Below are 21,667 nucleotides of genomic sequence, written 5' to 3' on the forward strand. Positions count from 1 at the left end.
GTTCGCCGAATCCCGCTGGAGGGTTCGTTCGTCACTTGAGCCGTCTACATCTGACCGCCGCTGCGTCACGGCACCGTACATTCGGTTCGGGGAACTGTTTCAGTAATTTATCCGCGACGTACCTTATAGTCAGACACGTTCTCAGGCTGATGGCATGCCAGTGGCAGCCACTGGATATGGGAGTAGTTTTGCGGGGGTGCCAGTGCTAGTCAGTGTCGTTACGTGTGCGGCGAGTGTGTTTGACTCAACACTAAATCAGGCCACGTTCAAGATCGGATCTGGAGTTATGTCCGGGTCACGGCTGCCAGAGGCGCACCCTCGTGTGGCCACAATGACCTAGCAGACCACCGTCCTGCGCTGACTCGGCGCCGGCACAGGGAAGCGCATTATAGCGAAACGACAGCATCATCATGATCATTGATCGTTGTTTATCCGGATAACATCGTGCACGAGAACGGGACCGCAACACCGCTCGCACTACTAGTACATTGCATTATGGACTCGGCGAAGAAAGTGGTTCTCAGCTTGAGGCTGCTCAACAATACATCAGTCATTACGGACGAATGCATGGCTGATTTCAACTACCTGAAGAAGATGCTCCCTCGATCTCATAGAATGTGCCTTGGTCATAAGGAACCCAGCATGTAGGGTTCTCTCGCACTCTATCGAACTCTTTCTTGCACGACGCTCCGGAACCCTCGACTATGAAACCATCTGCTTCGAGTGCCGAGATCACAGTCCACGTCCAGAAGCCGCATCCGCTTCCGTTTTCGTCGTATCTGTAGCGATGGAAGCGCTTTTCTTGCAGCCAGTTGTAGATGTCAGTAGTCGTAAACGTTTTCACAGGATTGAAGTACATCAGTCCGGGAGCGTTTGACGATATCAGAAACTTCTTCGTCACCATCCTAGACCATGCCAGTTATATGACATCAATCGCCGGATGCATCACAGAAGCGGACCACTCACTCAATGGTGACATCGGGGTTTTTCTCATCGGATTTGAATGTATCGAGGGTCACCGAACGCCAACCAGTGGTGGCAGTGTTCTCATCGTCGGGTTGTATAATCGAGTATGCTAGGCCACAGCGCCTACGTGAAAATTCTATGAGGGATGATGAATTTTGAGCGAGTGGAGGCGTACCAATGAACGAGTTTCTGCTTTTGATTATCGGGATTCCCCTTTCGCATCTTCGCTCCAGTGATAGTGACGATCCTCACGACCTGGTCTCTGTCCTCTTCTTCCCATTCGTCGATCTTGATCTCATTTTCTGTCGGGATGGTCTGAAATCACTTCAGTAATGTTCACAGTGCAGGAGAGGAACACCAGCATACAGTCATTTTGCCTAGCCAGTTGCTGAATCCAAGAGAAATGCTTGTGGTGTTGGGATGTAGGAGCACCCATCCGGCTCCCGAGTATTTAAATCCCCTACGCACTGTGCTCGACACAAGGCGTTATTGTCAGTGACATGTATCATACACTTGTGTAGACGTGCTCACCTATCTTCCGCGACACTTGGCTGGAACTGTCCACCTGAAAGTACAATAACTCCAGGTTGCATCAATATGGACTGCGAACGAGTTCAACAGCACACGAAAACACGCCGCCACATCCACCTACGTTGACAGAGTAATTATCACAAAAGAGACTGATGTGTCGCAACTACCAGTGCCCGTCAACCTCTGCCGATAACACGATGCCACAATTTCAATCACACTCACTAATCAACACCCATATCGTGTGCATGTCCGAGTCAAACGAGCCCCTTGATAGGTATAGGCCATGATTTTCCCGCACTTGAAGTAGCAAGATTGCGATACCGGAGACAGAAGTGTCCTCTTGTACCGGATGTTTCAAGTTCGTGGAAAATTCTGAGTCCGAACAAACAACTTGACGGCCAAGAAAGAGGCTCTTCATCGTCACAGCAGCGAAAAAACCTGGCTGTGCCAAGTTCGTCCAGCACATGAAGCTGCATTTGTTGACGAGAAGACGTCAGTACACACTACCCAAAGAAGAGCATGAAGTGGCGTATCTTAGGTTGACTGACAAATTGAAACAGAGTCAATCACACAAGCCAAACTAGGGTCGATTAACGCGTCGCATTCGGGTTACGACCTACGTGGTGCTGCGGTAATATGGTGATTTACTCCTGGTGCTCTGTGAAGAACTCTCATAACATGCGCGGCTGCTGTCAGTGAACGAATTGCATTGAAATTCCGCTCGCACTCGGCCTACGTTTTCGGGGTCGTCGTGCGCGTCGTGCTGCCCGTTTCCGCGTCCTGTGTTTGCGTTAGTGGGGTCGCTCGCGTCTGCGCACCCGTGGATACTCACCCTCGCCTACCCCGGCCATGCTGCTCACCCTTCCCAGCCATCCGCTCGTCGCTGTGCCAGCGCCCGCGGTATGTTTGTGGGTTGCATACAGTGGTGGCCTGCGGTGGCCCTGAGCGGCGCGACGCGACTTGTGCGCGTACGGGAGCCCGCGCCACTGCGGAGTCTGAATGTGCCCTGCAAACCCGCTGGGTGATTACATAAGTTCTTTTCTTTCTCCGAACTTTACGCGTGCCGAGTAAATCCCTGAATCGCCGGGATTCAGATCTCAGATATCACGATCCTTAGTCTGGGAACTAGCCGCTCGGAGGTAAGCGGAGAGCGAAAAACCCACACCAGAGACACCTCCGTAAGTGGGCTTTTAGCTCTCCGCTCACCTCCGAGCGGCTGGTTCCGAGACTAGCGATCATGCGATCTCGGCTGCCCGACGCTGAGTCAGCGATCCCAGATCGCGTCCCGCCTACCCTTCGCGCACCGAACGCGACGCGTTGTGCTAGGTTATGCTCCTGCACGGCGAGATGTACGCGCTTCATTGTCGTCAAGATTAAGTAACTCAAGTGGCCGAAAGAAGCCTGCCAGAGTCGGCCAGACGAACTCCCCGAACTCCTCTGTACATCCATAATAGGCCCTTACGACTCGGATATCCAACCTGAATCCCCCGGCGGAGTCACCTCTGTGGAAGTGCACCGAGCCACTGGTAAGCCAGACACCTCCACCTTGATCCTAACACAGCATAGATAGAATAGCCAACGTCTGCATACTAGGGCTTCACCCTTAGATAACAATAAACAGGATATAACAACGGCGACGCTGAGACTCGTTTGGCTGCGCGAACAATGGCACAATGGGTAGTATCAATCCCATTTACAGTGCCTCTCAGATAGATTTCTATCGTACGCATGGAAAACGCTGACTCGATGCACTACTACTCAAGGGGTGCTCTCGAAGCGGTAGTCGAGTGCATCGTTGACGGAGCGATTCATCCATTCCTCTTCACGGTAGAACGTGCCACAGATGAACGGTATCATGAGATCCCAGAAAGGCTCATTCCGACCCGTAACCGTCTCCTCGTTTTCCGACTGTTCCTTCATCGCGATATATTCGAACCACGGCGGATAGAAGCCCGCCCATGCCCAGTCAACAAGCCAAAGCCTCCCGTCATCGCCGACGATGATATTGCGCATGTTGAGGTCTTGATGACAGAGCACGAGCGAGGACGTCCCCATCATAGCGTCGAACGACACTGGTTGAGGGTGCTTCTTCGCATTCAGGTTCCTGGTTACAACACGCTGCGCGTGGTCGAACCAGGCAGACAACTCTGCGTAGGACGCAAAAGGGCCGCGTTGCTCTATGACTTTTCCAAAAACGGGCGATGTACACCGAAGCGCGTCGTTACCCGACGAGACTGGGCCTGGAACAGCGGCGCGGGGATGACGGATGCCCCTCAGTTGGCGTACATAGTCGCGCAACGTGAATACGACACAAAGCCGCTCTTCGACGGACATTGTCGGCCAGACCACAGAGAGCTGTCGCCCTGGAATGTAATCCATAACAATCCAAGTGAGCGTGCTCCGGCCCTCCGTTTCGTTGACGACCCGCCGGACACGCGGGACCGGGATAGTCGTGCAGCGGAAGACGAGGTCGAGAGTCAACGCCTCGGATGGCTGCGTGATGTAGTCCTCCGGACAGCCTGAGTACTTCGCAACGGTGGTTTCGTCGACGCGGCAGATGTTGTGATCGCCGAACGCGATGCGGCGCCCGCGATATGTCTTTCTGCCCTGCACGATAGCTTGAACGAGCTGCGCATCCGTCAAGTGATCGATGCTTGATGGCTACAACGAACTTGAAAGTGAGCTGGATGAACGGACACTACGTTGAATGGAACCGTGACAGACCGCATAGTCAGACCTAGGTCGACCGTCCGATCCTGAGGAATCCATGAGATGCCGAGCGAATGAACGTGATGAAAATGTCCGTGGTGTCGCGTATGAAAGGCCCTATTAAGTGGTTTGGGCGCACGTGGAGGGCGAGGTCGGTGGAGATTGGAGGAGCCATAGCCAAGCCATAGCTATCGACTTATAAGCTTACTGCCTCCTAGCCTTGAGCGCTTGAGCCGTGGACGCCACCTTAAGTTACATATCTGATTAATGTCACGTTTTCCTAGCGCCGCGTCTCGCAGCTACGTCCGTATTGTTGGGCCCCGCGCCCTTCAAACACACATAACTTAGGCGGAGGCCAGCGGGTCCGATATGGGATCACGCCGAACACAGCGGACTTCGACGGCCAGGCTGAGCCAGGGACTCGGAGCCGCGACCTTGGCTATGGCGTCCCAGGTCCGAGTCGAGCCAAGGCTGAGCGGCAAAGTACCCAAATCACTGCATGCCAACGTCCGACGACCTCCGCTTCTATACACACTTTTTGTGCGGGGTCTAACAATGTGGACCTAAGTAGCTGTAATCGACCCTAGTTTGGCTTGTGTGATTGACTCTGTTTCAATTTGTCAGTCAACCTAAGATACGCCACTTCATGCTCTTCTTTGGGTAGTGTGTACTGACGTCTTCTCGTCAACAAATGCAGCTTCATGTGCTGGACGAACTTGGCACAGCCAGGTTTTTTCGCTGCTGTGACGATGAAGAGCCTCTTTCTTGGCCGTCAAGTTGTTTGTTCGGACTCAGAATTTTCCACGAACTTGAAACATCCGGTACAAGAGGACACTTCTGTCTCCGGTATCGCAATCTTGCTACTTCAAGTGCGGGAAAATCATGGCCTATACCTATCAAGGGGCTCGTTTGACTCGGACATGCACACGATATGGGTGTTGATTAGTGAGTGTGATTGAAATTGTGGCATCGTGTTATCGGCAGAGGTTGACGGGCACTGGTAGTTGCGACACATCAGTCTCTTTTGTGATAATTACTCTGTCAACGTAGGTGGATGTGGCGGCGTGTTTTCGTGTGCTGTTGAACTCGTTCGCAGTCCATATTGATGCAACCTGGAGTTATTGTACTTTCAGGTGGACAGTTCCAGCCAAGTGTCGCGGAAGATAGGTGAGCACGTCTACACAAGTGTATGATACATGTCACTGACAATAACGCCTTGTGTCGAGCACAGTGCGTAGGGGATTTAAATACTCGGGAGCCGGATGGGTGCTCCTACATCCCAACACCACAAGCATTTCTCTTGGATTCAGCAACTGGCTAGGCAAAATGACTGTATGCTGGTGTTCCTCTCCTGCACTGTGAACATTACTGAAGTGATTTCAGACCATCCCGACAGAAAATGAGATCAAGATCGACGAATGGGAAGAAGAGGACAGAGACCAGGTCGTGAGGATCGTCACTATCACTGGAGCGAAGATGCGAAAGGGGAATCCCGATAATCAAAAGCAGAAACTCGTTCATTGGTACGCCTCCACTCGCTCAAAATTCATCATCCCTCATAGAATTTTCACGTAGGCGCTGTGGCCTAGCATACTCGATTATACAACCCGACGATGAGAACACTGCCACCACTGGTTGGCGTTCGGTGACCCTCGATACATTCAAATCCGATGAGAAAAACCCCGATGTCACCATTGAGTGAGTGGTCCGCTTCTGTGATGCATCCGGCGATTGATGTCATATAACTGGCATGGTCTAGGATGGTGACGAAGAAGTTTCTGATATCGTCAAACGCTCCCGGACTGATGTACTTCAATCCTGTGAAAACGTTTACGACTACTGACATCTACAACTGGCTGCAAGAAAAGCGCTTCCATCGCTACAGATACGACGAAAACGGAAGCGGATGCGGCTTCTGGACGTGGACTGTGATCTCGGCACTCGAAGCAGATGGTTTCATAGTCGAGGGTTCCGGAGCGTCGTGCAAGAAAGAGTTCGATAGAGTGCGAGAGAACCCTACATGCTGGGTTCCTTATGACCAAGGCACATTCTATGAGATCGAGGGAGCATCTTCTTCAGGTAGTTGAAATCAGCCATGCATTCGTCCGTAATGACTGATGTATTGTTGAGCAGCCTCAAGCTGAGAACCACTTTCTTCGCCGAGTCCATAATGCAATGTACTAGTAGTGCGAGCGGTGTTGCGGTCCCGTTCTCGTGCACGATGTTATCCGGATAAACAACGATCAATGATCATGATGATGCTGTCGTTTCGCTATAATGCGCTTCCCTGTGCCGGCGCCGAGTCAGCGCAGGACGGTGGTCTGCTAGGTCATTGTGGCCACACGAGGGTGCGCCTCTGGCAGCCGTGACCCGGACATAACTCCAAATCCGATCTTGAACGTGGCCTGATTTAGTGTTGAGTCAAACACACTCGCCGCACACGTAACGACACTGACTAGCACTGGCACCACTACCGCAAGGACCTTCCAAGAAGCAACCCGGTTGAAGGAAGCACCCTCATTCAGCTGCGAACCATCCGCCACCCCCGCTCCGTTGTGCCAGGCCCAGTCGCTCCGGGCAGCCAGGCTCGTCAATGCGCCTCGCCTGTGTTTGGCCCCGCAATAGACAGACGAGGCCCGTTTACCTCGTACGACGAGCTGTCTGCGTGGTTCGACAAGGCGCAACGCCTTACGCTCGAGATCAAGGAGGCGCAGCCTGGGTGGGAACACATTCACTTTGAGCCGTTCGATACTGTCGCGGCTTCCTCAGCCCTCACGCTCTGCCACCAAGACCTCAACATGCGCAACATCATCGTCGGCGACGACGGCCGGCTGTGGCTCGTCGACTGGGCGTGGGCCGGATTCTACCCGCCGTGGTTCGAGTACCTCGCCATGAAAGTGCAGACGGCCCACGAGGAACGGCTGATGAATCGCAAGGAGCCCTTCTGGACTTTGATGGTCCCGTTCATCTGCCGTCCGTATTACCCGGAGGAGCGGTGGATGCGTCGCATGTATGCAGCATGATATTATCGGTTTCACAGGAAGCTATGAGTTCTGCCGTGTTCGCCGCTCCCTCTACTTGTGTTACAGCACCACTGAATCCACAACCCCGGCTTACTTCTGGTTCACCGAAAATGCACTCGAAAAGATAAGCGCCAACCCCGTATACTGCCATTTTGATGAGATATGCGTACTGTCGCTACTGATCAACTGCTCAACGATACCACATACCATTTACCATACCGCGGAACCACTTGTCTTGCCGATAATATGGTCCGCAAATGAACGGGACCAGTAAATCCCACAACGGCTCCTTCCTGTCCACCACCGTCTCCTCGTGGCTAGACTGTATCCTCATCGCCACGTACTCGAACCAGCGCGGGTAAAAACCCGCCCACGCCCAGTCAATGAGCCACAGCCTCCCATCCTCCCCGACGATGATATTGCGCATGTTGATGTCTTGATGGGTGAGCACGAGTGGCCCCCGGTCGTCGAACGGGTCCGCGCGCACGCGCGCTTTGGCTTGCGCTGGGCCGACGCGCTGGGCGACGAGCGCGATGCGGTAGCGATCGTTGAAGAACGCTGCGAGCTCGTCAAGAGACGCGAACGGCCCCCTCCAATCGTACTTCGTGTCAAACAGCGGCGAGCTGCATTTGCGTGCGGGATGACCGAGCGGTGCGACCGGGCCTGGTATGGTCGACCGCGGGCGTCGGATGGTGCGCAGTTGGCGGACGTAGTCATGTAATGTGAAAACTACGCGGAGTTTCTTCCACAACGGCATCTCTGGCCAGACGTGCGATAGCTGACGTCCCGGAATGTAGTCCATGACGATGAACTGCGAGCTTCTGCCTTGGATGACACGCCGAACACGTGGAACCGGGATGGCGGTGTGCTGGAAGACGAGCTCGAGGGTCAGAACCTCGGAGGGAGTCCCTACGGCTTCTTTGTCTTGAGCGGCCTTGCTGACGGTTCCAGGAGTAAGACGGCGGATTAACTCGGCCCCGATAGCATTGGACTGCTGGCTGAGCCGTGGCGCTGTCTGATTAAGCTGAAAAAGTTGTTCATTCGTCAAGTCATCGATATCTGACGACTGCATCCCGGATTGTGAAGTTGCAGCGATTCGGCGAAGGATAAGGAACGTACCGCGTAGTCAGACGCGGGACGTCTCGAATTCCGCTTTGGATCATGCTGGTGCTGCATGGTGTGTGCAAAAACGGAGGTTCTGTGTGAGGAGCAAAAGTGAGAGGCATTGTACAGGAGCGGTTGGGCCGACACCCACAAACATCAGTAAGAACAAACAGCGTGGAGGTCGGCGGGTGCGGTAGCATGCTATACAATCTGTACGGCTGGACCGACAGAGTCAACCATTCTGCTGCGAGGGGTCTGCGACAGCTTGAGAGGAACCTGCCGGCCGCAGGTCAGAGTGTGCTCGCTGCCGAAAGACCTCGCGCTGAAATTGAGTGGTCTGGTCTCCGTACGAATGCATGTAGTGGAATAGGCCGTTGTGCATGAGCTTCAACTTGGTACATATCGGATGCAGACGCTGAGCGCTCAGGCCCACCGGGCCTAGAGGTGACCATTGGTACTTACCGATGATCACTAGCACTGCTGCCGCCGATGGCAGCTGCGACGCTCGAGCTCGACCCGCCGCGCAACGACTGTTTGGCAATGGGAGCGCGAGCAAGAGTGTGTTCGGATGAGTGCCGAGGGAAGGGGCGAAAGAGACGCCGAAAGGGCACTGTGGCCACTTGAACTTGTAAGTTTCGGACGCAGCACCACGGATGTTTTTCACGTTTCGCTCGACTTGTCATGGAATCCTCAGGATCGGACGGTCGACCTCGGTCTGACTATGCGGTTTGTCGCAGTTTCATTCAACGTAGTGTCCGCTGATCCGGCTCACTTTCCAGTTCGTTATAGCCATCAAGCATCGACCACTTGACGGACGCGCAGCTCGTCCACGCTATCGCGCAGGGCAGAAAGACATATCGCGGGCGCCGCATCGCGTTCGGCGACCACAACGTCAGCCGCGTCGACGAAACCACCGTCGCGAAGTACTCAGGCTGTCCGGAGGACTACGCCACGCAGCCGTCCGAGGCGCTGACTCTCGACCTCGTCTTCCGCCGCACGACCATCCCCGTCCCGCGTGTCCGGCGGGTCGTCACCGAAATGAACCAGGGCCCGCTCACTTGGATTGTTATGGATTACATTCCAGGGCGACAACTGTCTGCGGTCTGGCCTGCAATGTCCGTCGAAGAGCGGCTTCGTGTCGTATTCACGTTGCGCGACTATGTGCGCCAGCTGCGCGGCATCCGGCACCCCCGCGCTGCTGTTCCAGGCCCGCTCTCGTCGGGTGACGACGCGCTCCAGTGCACGTCGCCCGTCTTTGGAAAAGTCATAGAGGAACGCGGCCCCTTTGCGTCGTACGCAGAGTTATCTGCCTGGTTCGACCACGCGCAGCGTGTTGTAGCCAGGAACCTGAATGCGAAGAAGCACCCTCAACCAGTGTCGTTCGACGCTGTGATGGGGACGTCCTCGCTCGTGCTCTGTCATCAAGACCTCAACATGCGCAATGTCATCGTCGGCGATGACGGGAGGCTCTGGCTCGTCGACTGGGCGTGGGCGGGCTTCTACCCGCCGTGGTTCGAATATCTCGCGATGAAGGAACAGTCGAAGAACGAGGAGATGGTCATGGAGCGGAAGGAGCCCTTCTGGGATCTCATGATACCGTTCATTTGTGGCACGTTCTACCGTGAAGAGGAATGGATGCATAGCTCCGTCCACAATGCACTCGGCTACCGCTTCGAGAGTACCCCTTGAGTAGTAGTGTCCTGCATCGAGTTCGTATTTTCCACGTGTACAATATAAATGTCTCTCAATTGGCACTGTAAACGTGATTGATACTCCATGTGTGACTGCCAATCATTCCATCTTGTATCACACACGGATGCCGTGTGTAACAACAGAGACAGGACGAGCGGGACAAAACGCGGTTCGTTCAATACGGATTAGTATATGTCCACCCGTATGCAATACGCGCCATGATCGCTGGAACAGTCGTGAACAGGGTAGACACTGCTCACAGGCCCGGGCTGCCCGCGCCGGCTGGCTCGCGTTGACCGATCTTCGACACATATTCTTAGCTCCGGTGTGCTCGTAAGAATGCCGCCGCGGGAGCTCGTTACCGCTCTGAAATGTGTCAGCAAGGATGAGCGAGAAACGGCATTGGTGTAGGCCCCCAGGGGATTGTGATCCGGGGATGATGGCTTACAGGGACGAGCTGTGGTCAGAACAAGACATGATCTAGTCCGACATCATGCAGAGTAGACGATATGTCAGGAGCCAGGGTGCTACGCGAGAACAACTCACTATACAGGCGACCATCTGAATTGGAGAAGAGCGTGTACACCTTGAGCGGCGGTACAAGAAACGTCCGATGATGTGGCGAAATAAGCCGCCACGAACATGCCCCCATACCGAGGCCAGGCGATATCTGAAGGAGTGAACCGCCACACCATACGCTTTCGTGAGGTCCAAGATAGCCGGTCACTCCTGTCGCCTCAACTGGAAGGATCCACACGAACACTTACCGGCACGCTGGCGTAAGAGTTGCGTCCGTTAAACCCTCGAGGCGTGGCGAGTCGCGCACCCACAATCTCAGACATCCGAAGTGACCGATGGGCCGCCAGTTGGACGGTGTGATGGAGTCTATTGATTTTGCGCCGAGGGTCTCTGTAGGCGTACTGGACAATACGGGAGACTTACGAGGTGCTCGACTGCGAATCGACCACCATGGCTTCGGCGCATGTATGCACCATTTCTTGTGCTTCCGACCGCGAGTCAACACTCAAAAGATTGGAAAGATGATCCTGAAGCACGGCCCGAATGACAGTAGTGAGTATAGCTGGAAGCCGTTACACACCGAACTACATTCCCGACCGCGCGGTGTGGTCTTTCACGTAGGCTACCGACCAGAGTTTCAGTGGTCTAAGCGGAAGTCGGCCGACTCGGAGTCGTGTGCTGCACTGCGAGACAGTCTCAATCTGAGACTAAGGCTGGGCTGCTGAGTGACCAGCACGACAATAGGCCGTTGCGCATGAGCTTGGTACATATCGGATGCAGACGCTGAGCGCTGAGGCCCAGGCCTAGGCCATTGGGACCGATCGCTGCCGCATCGGCAGCTGCGACGCTCGACCCGGCGCGCAACGACCGTAGTCGACTGCTTGGAGCGCGAGGAGAGTGCTCGGATGAGAGCCGAGGAATCGAGGGCAAGGGTGGCCCGTGTACGTCGTCGAACACAGCGAAGAGGAAGGCGCAGACTGGCGCCCATTGTCGAATACGGAGCGGATGATGAGGGACCTACGTCATACATCGATCGCCCGCCCAGCCCGTGCTCGCCGTGCTGCTCGTCGCTGGCCGCGGCGGTGGCGGCGACCAGGGCTGCGGGCTCGATCGAATGAGAGACGAGAGATGGTCGAGGGCAGTGGGGGTGGGAAGAGGGAGGCGTGGAGAGCGAGGATGGAGGCATGACGGGATGCTGACATAAGCAGGGCCGCTCCACGGGTCTTTTGGGAGGGCTGGGGCGGCGAGTATTGAGACTGCCACCACCGCGACAACCGAGCCGCGTCCATCCTCTCCTCCCCTCTCCGCCACTCCGCTCACCATGTCCTTCGTCAAGCTCAGCATATTCGGCACCTCCTTCGAGGTGCGCCGAACCCTTTTCTCCCGCGTCTGCCCCGCTCACCCCTCCTCACCCCAGGTCACGACTCGCTATGTCGACCTCCAACCTGTCGGCATGGGTGCGTCCGTCCTCCTCTCCCTGTCCATCCTATGCTCACCCCGAGTACGCAGGTGCCTTTGGGCTCGTATGGTCCGTATCTCCTCCCCCCTCACGCGCCCCACCCTGACCCGCGTCTCCAGTTCGGCAAAGGACCAGCTCACAAACTCGTCTGTCGCGATCAAGAAGATCATGAAGCCCTTCAGCACCCCCGTCCTCTCCAAACGCACCTACCGCGAGCTCAAGCTCCTCAAGCACATACAGCACGAGAATGTCCGTCTCCTGCTCCCCCCTTTTCGCCCCGCTCACCCCTCCGCAGATCATCAGTCTGCTAGATGTATTCATCTCTCCATTAGAGGACATGTACGCCCCATCCCTTCGTCCTAGACACCCGCTGACGGCCATCCAGTTACTTCGTCACCGAGCTTCTAGGCACTGATCTCCACCGTCTGCTCACCTCCCGCCCACTCGAAAAACAATTCATCCAGTACTTTCTCTACCAAATCCTCGTACGTCTTTCCACCGCCCGCCCGCGCACACTCTGACCACCCCCCAGCGCGGCCTCAAATACGTGCACTCCGCAGGCGTCGTACATCGTGACCTCGTGCGTCCCTCCCGCGCCTCCTCCGCCCCTCTAACCCCCTCCCCAGAAACCGAGCAACATCCTCATCAACGAGAACTGCGATCTCAAGATCTGCGACTTTGGCCTCGCGCGCATCCAGGACCCCCAGATGACCGGCTACGTCTCCACGCGCTACTACCGCGCCCCCGAGATCATGCTCACCTGGCAGAAGTACGACGTCGCGGTCGACATCTGGTCTGCGGGCTGCATCTTCGCCGAGATGCTCGAGGGCAAGCCGCTCTTCCCCGGCAAGGACCGTGCGTGCCCCGTCCTGACCGTCGCCGGATGGGCTACCGCTAACTGAGCGTGAACGCAGACGTGCACCAGTTCTCGATCATCACCGAGCTGCTCGGCACCCCGCCAGAGGACGTCATCCAGACGATCGCGAGCGAGAACACCCTCCGCTTCGTGCAGAGCCTGCCCAAGCGCGAACGCGTCCCCTTCAGCGAGAAGCTCTCCTGCAAGGACCCCGTCGGTGCGTGCCGTGTCTCCTCCGCGTCCTCGCCGCCCACTGACAACCCGTCTGCCCACCAGCGATCGACCTGCTGGAGAAGATGCTCGTGTTCGACCCGCGGAAGCGGATCACGGCGACGGACTCGCTCGCACACGAGTACGTCGCGCCGTACCACGACCCGACGGACGAGCCCGAGGCGGCGGAGGTGTTCGACTGGTCGTTCAACGACGCGGACCTCCCCGTCGACACGTGGAAGGTCATGATGTACAGCGAGATCCTCGGTGAGTAGCCGCGTACGTTCTTGGTCTCGTGCTGGTTGGCCGTTTCTGTCTGCTTCGCGTGCACTTCGGGGCACGTGGAGGCCTGCATTGCGGTATGCCTGCGCGGTGTACGTGCCGGTTGCCCGCGCATTGGAACTGGGGATCGTGCCCTAACCCTTCCTCCATGACGGCTATTGCCTCCGCTCCCGGTATTACACCTGCCGCCAACCATCCCCGCATCCCGTGCAGCCTCTCTGCGTCATCTCGAACCCGAGTCCCTCTTCTCTTCTCTCAACCACGCCACTCTCCCCGGTCGTTACAGCATGCGCCGACGCTGACACACCGCACCCCCACAGACTTCCACCAAGTCGGCGACTCCCGCCTGGACAACGGCAACGTCCCCGAGGGCGCGCTCGCCGCACCAGAAGGGGACGCGGCCGCGGCGCCCGCCGTCGGCGCGGAGGCTTAGAGGCTGCCTCCGCCCGACCGCGAGCCCCCAGACCGGCTCGGACTGCACCCCCCCTCCCCTCCCATTCCGCGCGCAGGCGCGGTACTGACGACCCGACGACCCACGAATTCGCATCGCAACGCATCCTCGATCCATCCGCTACCTGTACACGGTTTTCCTCTCCTCCTTCTCTCGTCTCGTCTCGTCTCGTCTCGTCTCCTCGTTTTGTGCCTCTGTCGTGTATGTGTGGCGCATATCCGTAGCATCGCGTGTTAATATCTTCGAGCTCATCCCTCCGGCCGCCCCTCCCTCTCCTCAGTGCCCCCTTTTTCTTTCTTGTGTTCGTGCACGCTCGCTCCCTCGGACGTACTACGTGATCACGGTGTATCGCTTATCAGACTCAGACTCAGACTCGGCCCACTCCACAGAAGCAGAAGCAGGAGCGGAAGTAAAGAAGTGAAGCAGTAAAGAATCGCGGTGTAGGGGTAATCTGGCGGGCCCGCGTACACGTATGGGTTGTAGCTTGGAGACGCGTGCGGTGCCTGTGTAATCTTGTGCGTATGTACATCCGCGGCGGCATGCATGTTCATATATACGATAGGCTTCATACTTGTCTCAATAGATGCGCGGAGCACGGAACGCGAAACACGTCACGGTGTGCGTCATGCCTAGGGGAGGCGGGCTGGGATTCGGAAGCAGAAGTTGTGTGTGGTCATTGACACGCCCTTGTAATACATACATATCGTACACGCATCGAGTCCAACTTCAGGTAATTATAACGGCACATGTCCTCAGACTCCGTCAAAGTTCATCGATGCATCCTCCGAGTCCTCATGAGCCCACAACCGTTGTGTCGGAATGTTAGATCCGTGTAGATAGAATTGTACTAACAGAACTCACCTTAGACTCGAGGCCGATATGCGGTCCTCGTCATATGCTCGCGCCGGCGCTTATCGCCGGCTGTACATCGCCCGCCTTAGACGGTAGCCTCGAGGCTACCGTGTGCGACGTGCGCCGTCCGACGCCGTCGTATCAGATCAGTACCTGTACGTGTATAAGTAGATAGACAAAGCCAATGCTTACCTTAGAGTTTTCCTCCCGAGCTCTCCGGTCTGCGCCCCGACCCTCAAGCACCTGCGTCGCGCCGAGTCGATACTCGCCGCCGTTCCATCACGTCGTATACGCGATAGGTTATGAGCCCCGCTCTTCGAGCTTAGGGTCTATCTTCGTGCGCTTTTTGTCCCATTTTCGGACCCCTGTATGCCAGCAAAGTTCCTCGCCTACCCGCAGACCGTTCCATTAGTCACCACCGTTCGTCGAGCCACTCGCGCCTACCTTCAGCAAACCGGACACACCGTTTCCGAGCTCGACGACCTCCCTCCGTACGATCGCCGCGATCTACCCTTCCCAGACGACGACGACTCGGACGAAGAACTCACCTCTGGTTCGTCTCCGAGCTCTCCATCCTCTATCCGCGAGCCATCCCCTGCCCCTGTCCAACCTCAACCTTCCGAACCCTCGGCTTCGCCCTCGCCACCACCCAGCCCCCCACCATCCATCCGAGTCCAGCGTCGCGCGATGTCTACGACCGTTGCGAAAGAGTTCTCGGAGGTCCCGAAGCTTGCTGCTGACGGACAGAACTACCGCCTGTGGATTCGGCGTGTACGTGTTGCTGCGAGTGCTTGCGATGGCGACGACCTCTTGACCACGGCGCCTGATGACGACAGCGCGAAGCTTCACGCGCAGATGCGCAACGCGATTACGCAGAAGCTACCGGACGCGATCTTCGTCAAATACGACGACAACACCACTGTCGCTTCGATACTCACCGACCTCGACAAGGAGTTTGGGCAGTACACTGCTGCCCACGAGGCCTGGACCGAGGCGCGTCTTTTCTCGTTGAAGTGCACGGACGAGCGAAAGGTCCGGCAGCACCTAGACAAGCTCGCTCAGCTTCGGAAGGAGCTCGGCGAGATGGGCACGACAATTGAGGAGAAGACGTACATCAATGCCATTACCACCTCCATTCCCCGTTCCTTTTCTCACATCGTCACTGCGCTCAACACAGCTGTGACCCTTTTCAACTCGACCCTCTCCACTGGCCAGACCCCGCGCGTCGTGACTGCGAGCGAGATCATTGCCGCGTTACGCTCCGAGGCGGATACCCGCAACCTTCAAAAGCCGAAGGCTGGCGAGCGATCCGAGACCGCGATGACTGCGTCAACGAGCCGTAGTGGAGGGAACCGCGGATCCGGACGTGGTAGATCCGGAGGTCGTGGTCGAGGACGTGGGCGTGGGGGAGCCTCCGGGAAGTCGCAGGATACGTCGCCAGCGTCCTCGGACAAGGACGTGACGTGCTTCAAGTGCGGAGGCAAGGGCCACCGCGCGAATGTCTGTCCGAGCGCGTCGAGCCAGCGTCGACCTGCGAAGCCAAAGGAGAGCGCGTCGACAGCGCAGGCTTCTGGGTCCTCGGCCGACAAGGCTGCTACGCCGAATGTTGCAATGGCCTCGGAGGCTCAGTCCGCCTTCATCGAGGAGGTGTGGAGCGCGATCTCGGATGAGGTTGCCCCTGGCGCGTTTGAGCGAGTCGAGATAGACTGTTCCGAATTGGCGGAGCAGTGCGAGCTTTCTGCTTTCTCGCCCATTCCTGCCGTCGCTGCTGCTGCTGACGACTCGGGTGCTGTTGACTCGGGTCTCCGCGTTGACATCTACGACTCTGGAGCCTCTCGCCATATGACCCCACACCGAGACCGCCTTGTCAACTTCCGCTCCATCACCCCGCACCCTATCCGTGCTGCGAACTCGCAAGTCTTCCATGCGACAGGCGAAGGCAACATGCTGATTCGCCAGACCTGGAAGTACACGGAGGACGAGAGTCTCACTCGCGCTGTGCATATGAAGCTGCGAAACGTCTTGTATGCTCCTGGGATGCATGCGACCTTGATCTCGCTGGGCTGTCTCGACAGCGAAGGTTACTATTGGTCAGGCGAAAAGGGCGAACTCACCATATGCAATAAGAACTACGATATCATCGGTGTCATCCCCCGCGAGAACAACCTCTACCGTGTTTATCACCCCCCACCCGCCGACGCCAACGCTGCCTCCACCCCGCTTCGACGCATGTCCCTTGCCGATCTTCACCAGTCGCTGGCCCACGTAAATTACGGATATCTTGAGCAGATGGCGAAGTCGGGTCGTATCAATGGGATTGTCGTCACGGACTATAACAAGCCCGAGTGCCCGACTTGCCTGCAAGCGAAGGCTCGTCGTGCTGTGATTGCGCCTTTGCGCGAGTCGCCGCGAGCTGAACGTTTCGGCGACCATGTCCATATGGACACTTGGGGGCCTGCGTCCGTCATGACGATTGACCGCTGTCGCTATTTCCTCACCCTCGTTGATGACCATGGCCGCTGGCTAGACACACCCTTGCTGCGTATGAAGAGTGAAGCTTTTGCGAAGTATGTTGCCTACGACTCTCGCCTCACCACTCAGCTCGGCTACTCCCGAAAGGTCGCCCAATCCGACCGCGGTGGCGAATTCTTATCCAACGACTTCTCTGTCTACCTCGAGCGAAATGGCACAATGCGGAAGCTCACTGTCCATGACACACCACAGCACAATGGTGTTGCCGAGCGCGTTCATGGGACTATCCTGAATGGCATACGAGCCTGTCTCATCTCGTCAGGCCTGCCGAAATGGCTCTGGGGTGAAGCCTTACGATACTGCACCTATGTCTACAACCGGACGCCTCGGCGTGCTCTCAGTGGAAAGTCGCCTTATGAAGTTCGTTACGGGCATCCACCTGACGTCTCCAACATGCACCCATGGGGTTGCATCGTCTATGTCCGTGTTGATGCACCCTCGAAGCTCGACGCACGCGGTCAACCTGCTCGTTGGCTCGGGCTCGATCCCACGTCCAACGGTCACCGTGTCTATTGGCCTGAGGAGCGCAAGATCAGTGTCGAGCGCGATGTTGTTTTCAGCTCAGAGTCTCCGCGCGTCGAGGGGGAGCTGGATGTTGATATTGGACCTATCAATGATGACGACGCGGCAGAGCCTCCTGCGAAGCGTGCTCACCGGGACCCTTCTCCGAGTCCTGAGCACGACACAGACATCTTCGAGCCAGAACCTTCTCTTGAGCCTGGCGAAATCTACGAGCCAGTTCATCCCGACATTGTCACTGGAAAGCGCAAGCGCACACCGAGTGCGAAGGCTCGCGACATCTTAGAAGGACGAGCTGTAAGCTCTGTCGCTGATGCACCACCCTTTCCTGAACCTGGAAGTTTCCCTTCTGAGGAGTTCATCGCATACTTCGTCGAGGCTGCTACGTCTGAAGCTCTCGGATTCGATCCGCGCACTGTCGCTGAAGCGAGACGCCGGCCTGATTGGCCGAAGTGGCTCGAGGCCATGTACGACGAGATTCGTCGACTCATCTCTCGCAACAGCTGGGTCTTTGAGGATCCGCCAGACGACATGACAGATATCAATGAAGTCGGCACGAAGTGGGTCTACCGCACGAAGCGAGACGCGCAGAATCGCATCAACTCCTACCGTGCTCGTCTCGTGGCTCAGGGTTACACCCAGGTCGACGGCATCGACTATTACTCCGACGAGACCTTCGCAGCTGTCTGTAAGCTGACCTCTGTCCGCGCTATCCTCACCATGGCTGCTCGCAAGGGTTGGCACACCCACCAGATCGACGTCAAGAGTGCATACCTCTATGGCAAGCTCAATGACGATGAGCGCATCTACCTCCGTCCACCGCCCTTCATCAAGCTCGATGGCCTGAAGCCTGGCCAGCTGATCCGAGCACGTGTCCCAATCTACGGACTGAAGCAAGCCGGTCGTCGCTGGTATGAAGTCCTCAAAGCAACTCTCTTAGGCTTCAAGTTCGTCCGCATCGAGCATGATCACGCCGTTTTCGTCCGCCGCCATCCAGACGGCAACATCGACATCATCTTCGTTCACGTCGACGACATGACACTTGTATGCTCACTGCTTGCGAATCTGGTCCGTCTCAAGGCTGAAATCAGCTCGAAACTCGACATCACCGACAACGGCGAACTTCACTGGCTACTCGGCATCGAGATCAAGCGTGACTGGGCACGTCGCACGATCGCCTTATCCCAGCGCGCATACATCGAGTCCATACTTGACCGATATGGGTTCGCTGACGCAAAGCCGCTCTCTCAGCCGATGGACACACACACACGCCTGTCGAAGGACCAGTCGCCCGTCACTCCCGAAGATTTCGCACTCATGCGAAACAAACCCTACCGCGAAGCCGCCGGTGCGCTTATGTGGCTCGTCGTCGCGACTCGACCCGATCTCGCTGCGACAGTCGGGCAAATCTGCCAGTACTTGCAGAACCCGGGACTCGCACACTGGAATGCTCTCAAACGGGCTTACCAGTACCTCAAGGGTACGAAGGACCTCTGGTTGGTTCTCGGAGGGACTGGAGACGACGAGGTAGTGGGTTATTCGGATGCAGATGGTGGGAGCACGGAGGGCAGGCATGCAATTTCGGGGTACGTCTTTATGCTCAACGGTGGCGTGGTTTCGTGGTCCTCGAAACGCCAGGAGCTTGTCACGCTCTCGACGACCGAGGCTGAATACGTCGCGCTCACGCACGCGAGCAAGGAAGCCATCTGGCTTCGCTCCTTCATGCATGAACTCTTTGGTGGACCCGAGCGACCTATCCCTCTCCTTTCTGACAACCAGTCGGCAATCGCACTCGCGAAGGACGACGCTTTCATGCGCGAACGAAGCACATTGACATACGGTACCATTTCATTCGGTACATGATCTCGGAGGGCAAGATCGAGCTATCCTACTGCCCTACGGAGGAGATGACTGCCGACATCCTTACGAAGGCCTTGCCTTCGATGAAGTGCAAACACTTCGCAGCCGCGATGGGACTGGCGAAGGTTTGAGGGGGAGTGTCGGAATGTTAGATCCGTGTAGATAGAATTGTACTAACAGAACTCACCTTAGACTCGAGGCCGATATGCGGTCCTCGTCGTATGCTCGCGCCGGCGCTTATCGCCGGCTGTACATCGCCCGCCTTAGACGGTAGCCTCGAGGCTACCGTGTGCGACGTGCGCCGTCCGACGCCGTCGTATCAGATCAGTACCTGTACGTGTATAAGTAGATAGACAAAGCCAATGCTTACCTTAGAGTTTTCCTCCCGAGCTCTCCGGTCTGCGCCCCGACCCTCAAGCACCTGCGTCGCGCCGAGTCGATACTCGCCGCCGTTCCATCACGTCGTATACGCGATACATACTGCACTGGCATCCCATACTGGTTCTCGCTGTCCGACGTAGTCTGGCCGCACCACACCTCGTTCCCCGACGCAGGGCACAAATCTTGTGGCGAGCACCTTCAGCATGGGCCTCCCACCGTGTAGTATCCGCATGTTCTCACCGGTAACCTTGACGACAATGGAATTGAATCTGCGGGCGAGTCTGAGCACTGCGAAAGCCGGTACCCTAGCCAATCAACACTCACGGCCCAGAGTAATCCGGGCTGTATGGATCTGCGCTGCCCGTGAGCTGAAAGCAACGTCCGCAGGCGTCGCCAGGGCCTGATCCAGGCGCGGAGCCGAAGGACAGCTGGTTCATCGCGGCGGTGTATCCGGTCGCTGGTATGCCGCACGCTAGGGCACGAGTCTCGTTGAGTCTCGTTGTACATGAAGATAAGGCATTCTACATACCAGGGGAGCCGCAGCCAGAGTATTGCGTGAAGGACGCGCTGGCAGAAGGCTCCTGATAGTATCCGTTGGCACCAGAGGCACCAATGGGACCGACGGCCACCAGTCCAGCAGCCGCGAGGAGGTACATCCACTGCATCGCTCTTCAGTTGGCTGAGTACGCGAGGTAATTGGTATGGAGATGCCCACTCTTTTATACCTCACTGTCGGATATCATGATGTTCCCAGGTGATATCCTGAAATACACACGGACCGGAAGACATGTCAACCTCAATGCACACCGCGTTGCGCGGCCCTGATGACACTGTGCCAAAGGAACCGCATGTGTCAGTTCCTAGGCGCTCGCCATACACCTACAGCATGAGCTGTGAGCTCCGTTCTCGCGTGCGAGCGCCGAGAAGGGAGGCATTCAAAGAACTGCAGTCACCGGGGATCCCATGTTCTATGAACTTACATTAGCGTCCATTGCGAAGACACGCAGTGTTGGGACAGACGTACCATACACAGTGTAATTTGGACAACCGCAATTGACAGAATGACGCTACCGCGATCGACGTGCATATGTTCGCGTCGGCGTAACTTCGCTACGCTTTCACTGTAAGTATTAGCTGACAGTCGTGTTCTTGAACAAATGAACGGATCACGTCGAAGGCGATTCCACGCCAGAATCAAGGTGAGAGAGAGAGAAAACAATGGGGAGAGCCCCGTTGCAGATTGAGATTGAGTCTGAGAGATACAGGGAGTATTAACCATCTTTACGTCAGTCGACTATCGTACCGGTATCGAGTGCAAGCGGGGGATCATTCAACTCCAACGGTCGCAGCAAGCCAAAACAAAGCTCGTCGGCGAACGCAGAAAAGGGAAAGATCAGCATAGGGTACCATTTCCGGGCGAAAGGAAGCAAATAGTGGGACGAAGATCAAGTGGATAAAGAAGGAACAACCAATAGCCCAAGGTCCGCGAATGTACAGGTAGTATGTTGGCGCACCCAACCATGACAAGTCGGCGACACCCCGCCCAGCCGAACTCGGGCGTGAACGAACGCACGACAGTGACGGCCAACCACCTCGGTGTGCGGATCCGAAACCAACCGTACTCCATCCACTATTTGAGAATGATTTTGAGGGACATTGCGCAGGCCTTGATCCGATTAATGAAAGGAGAGAGCAGGTGTGCATACAGGGACAGCGATCGT

At 56.5% G+C, this 21,667-nt stretch overlaps 8 protein-coding genes across 8 annotated transcripts; 4 read left to right on the forward strand and 4 right to left on the reverse strand.

The window, feature by feature from the left end:
- Window positions 1-577: 577 nt before the first annotated feature.
- B0H18DRAFT_960262 (uncharacterized protein) lies at window positions 578-1,338 on the reverse strand (the record flags this gene model as incomplete). Its single annotated transcript, XM_048042938.1, has 4 exons — window positions 578-905; window positions 967-1,089; window positions 1,142-1,281; window positions 1,333-1,338. 4 exons carry the CDS (start codon window positions 1,336-1,338, stop codon window positions 578-580), a joined length of 597 nt encoding a protein of 198 aa, XP_047886063.1.
- A 1,838-nt stretch (window positions 1,339-3,176) lies between these two features.
- Window positions 3,177-4,367, reverse strand: B0H18DRAFT_1048100 (uncharacterized protein). The gene is made up of 3 exons (XM_048030870.1): window positions 4,222-4,367; window positions 3,247-4,158; window positions 3,177-3,200 (listed from the first exon to the last, which is right to left on the reverse strand). The coding sequence occupies exons 1-2, from the start codon at window positions 4,264-4,266 to the stop codon at window positions 3,256-3,258; spliced, it is 948 nt and encodes a 315-aa protein (XP_047886064.1). The 5' UTR covers window positions 4,267-4,367; the 3' UTR covers window positions 3,177-3,200; window positions 3,247-3,255.
- Window positions 4,368-5,353: 986 nt separating this feature from the next.
- B0H18DRAFT_165410 (uncharacterized protein) lies at window positions 5,354-6,403 on the forward strand. The gene is made up of 6 exons (XM_048036944.1): window positions 5,354-5,373; window positions 5,438-5,538; window positions 5,590-5,729; window positions 5,782-5,904; window positions 5,966-6,285; window positions 6,340-6,403. The coding sequence occupies exons 2-6, from the start codon at window positions 5,533-5,535 to the stop codon at window positions 6,348-6,350; spliced, it is 600 nt and encodes a 199-aa protein (XP_047886065.1). The 5' UTR covers window positions 5,354-5,373; window positions 5,438-5,532; the 3' UTR covers window positions 6,351-6,403.
- A 586-nt stretch (window positions 6,404-6,989) lies between these two features.
- B0H18DRAFT_1048134 (uncharacterized protein) lies at window positions 6,990-7,311 on the forward strand (the record flags this gene model as incomplete). Its single annotated transcript, XM_048030871.1, has 1 exon — window positions 6,990-7,311. A coding segment is annotated over exon 1 (198 nt), but the record flags the coding sequence as incomplete, so codon positions are not given.
- Window positions 7,287-8,427, reverse strand: B0H18DRAFT_1048135 (kinase-like domain-containing protein). Its single transcript, XM_048030872.1, has one exon. It carries the CDS (start codon window positions 8,299-8,301, stop codon window positions 7,420-7,422), a length of 882 nt encoding a protein of 293 aa, XP_047886067.1. The 5' UTR covers window positions 8,302-8,427; the 3' UTR covers window positions 7,287-7,419.
- Window positions 8,428-8,999: 572 nt separating this feature from the next.
- On the forward strand, window positions 9,000-10,165 carry B0H18DRAFT_1048145 (kinase-like domain-containing protein). The gene is made up of 2 exons (XM_048030873.1): window positions 9,000-9,059; window positions 9,123-10,165. The coding sequence occupies exons 1-2, from the start codon at window positions 9,015-9,017 to the stop codon at window positions 10,020-10,022; spliced, it is 945 nt and encodes a 314-aa protein (XP_047886068.1). The 5' UTR covers window positions 9,000-9,014; the 3' UTR covers window positions 10,023-10,165.
- A 1,700-nt stretch (window positions 10,166-11,865) lies between these two features.
- Window positions 11,866-13,784, forward strand: B0H18DRAFT_960266 (mitogen activated protein kinase; the record flags this gene model as incomplete). Its single annotated transcript, XM_048042939.1, has 11 exons — window positions 11,866-11,907; window positions 11,962-12,001; window positions 12,054-12,072; window positions 12,123-12,252; window positions 12,299-12,342; window positions 12,389-12,488; window positions 12,536-12,583; window positions 12,630-12,858; window positions 12,918-13,076; window positions 13,136-13,336; window positions 13,672-13,784. The coding sequence occupies 11 exons, from the start codon at window positions 11,866-11,868 to the stop codon at window positions 13,782-13,784; spliced, it is 1,125 nt and encodes a 374-aa protein (XP_047886069.1).
- Window positions 13,785-19,662: 5,878 nt separating this feature from the next.
- B0H18DRAFT_165613 (RlpA-like double-psi beta-barrel-protein domain-containing protein-containing protein) lies at window positions 19,663-20,782 on the reverse strand. The gene is made up of 7 exons (XM_048036945.1): window positions 20,662-20,782; window positions 20,476-20,605; window positions 20,271-20,418; window positions 20,187-20,215; window positions 19,936-20,128; window positions 19,753-19,847; window positions 19,663-19,681 (listed from the first exon to the last, which is right to left on the reverse strand). Exons 2-6 carry the CDS (start codon window positions 20,600-20,602, stop codon window positions 19,829-19,831), a joined length of 516 nt encoding a protein of 171 aa, XP_047886070.1. The 5' UTR covers window positions 20,603-20,605; window positions 20,662-20,782; the 3' UTR covers window positions 19,663-19,681; window positions 19,753-19,828.
- Between the last annotated feature and the right edge of the window lie 885 nt (window positions 20,783-21,667).

This window comes from Fomitopsis serialis, assembly GCF_022376445.1.
Source record: "Fomitopsis serialis strain Sig1Antser10 chromosome Unknown B0H18scaffold_184, whole genome shotgun sequence".
In the NCBI taxonomy this organism is placed as follows: domain Eukaryota; kingdom Fungi; phylum Basidiomycota; class Agaricomycetes; order Polyporales; family Fomitopsidaceae; genus Fomitopsis; species Fomitopsis serialis.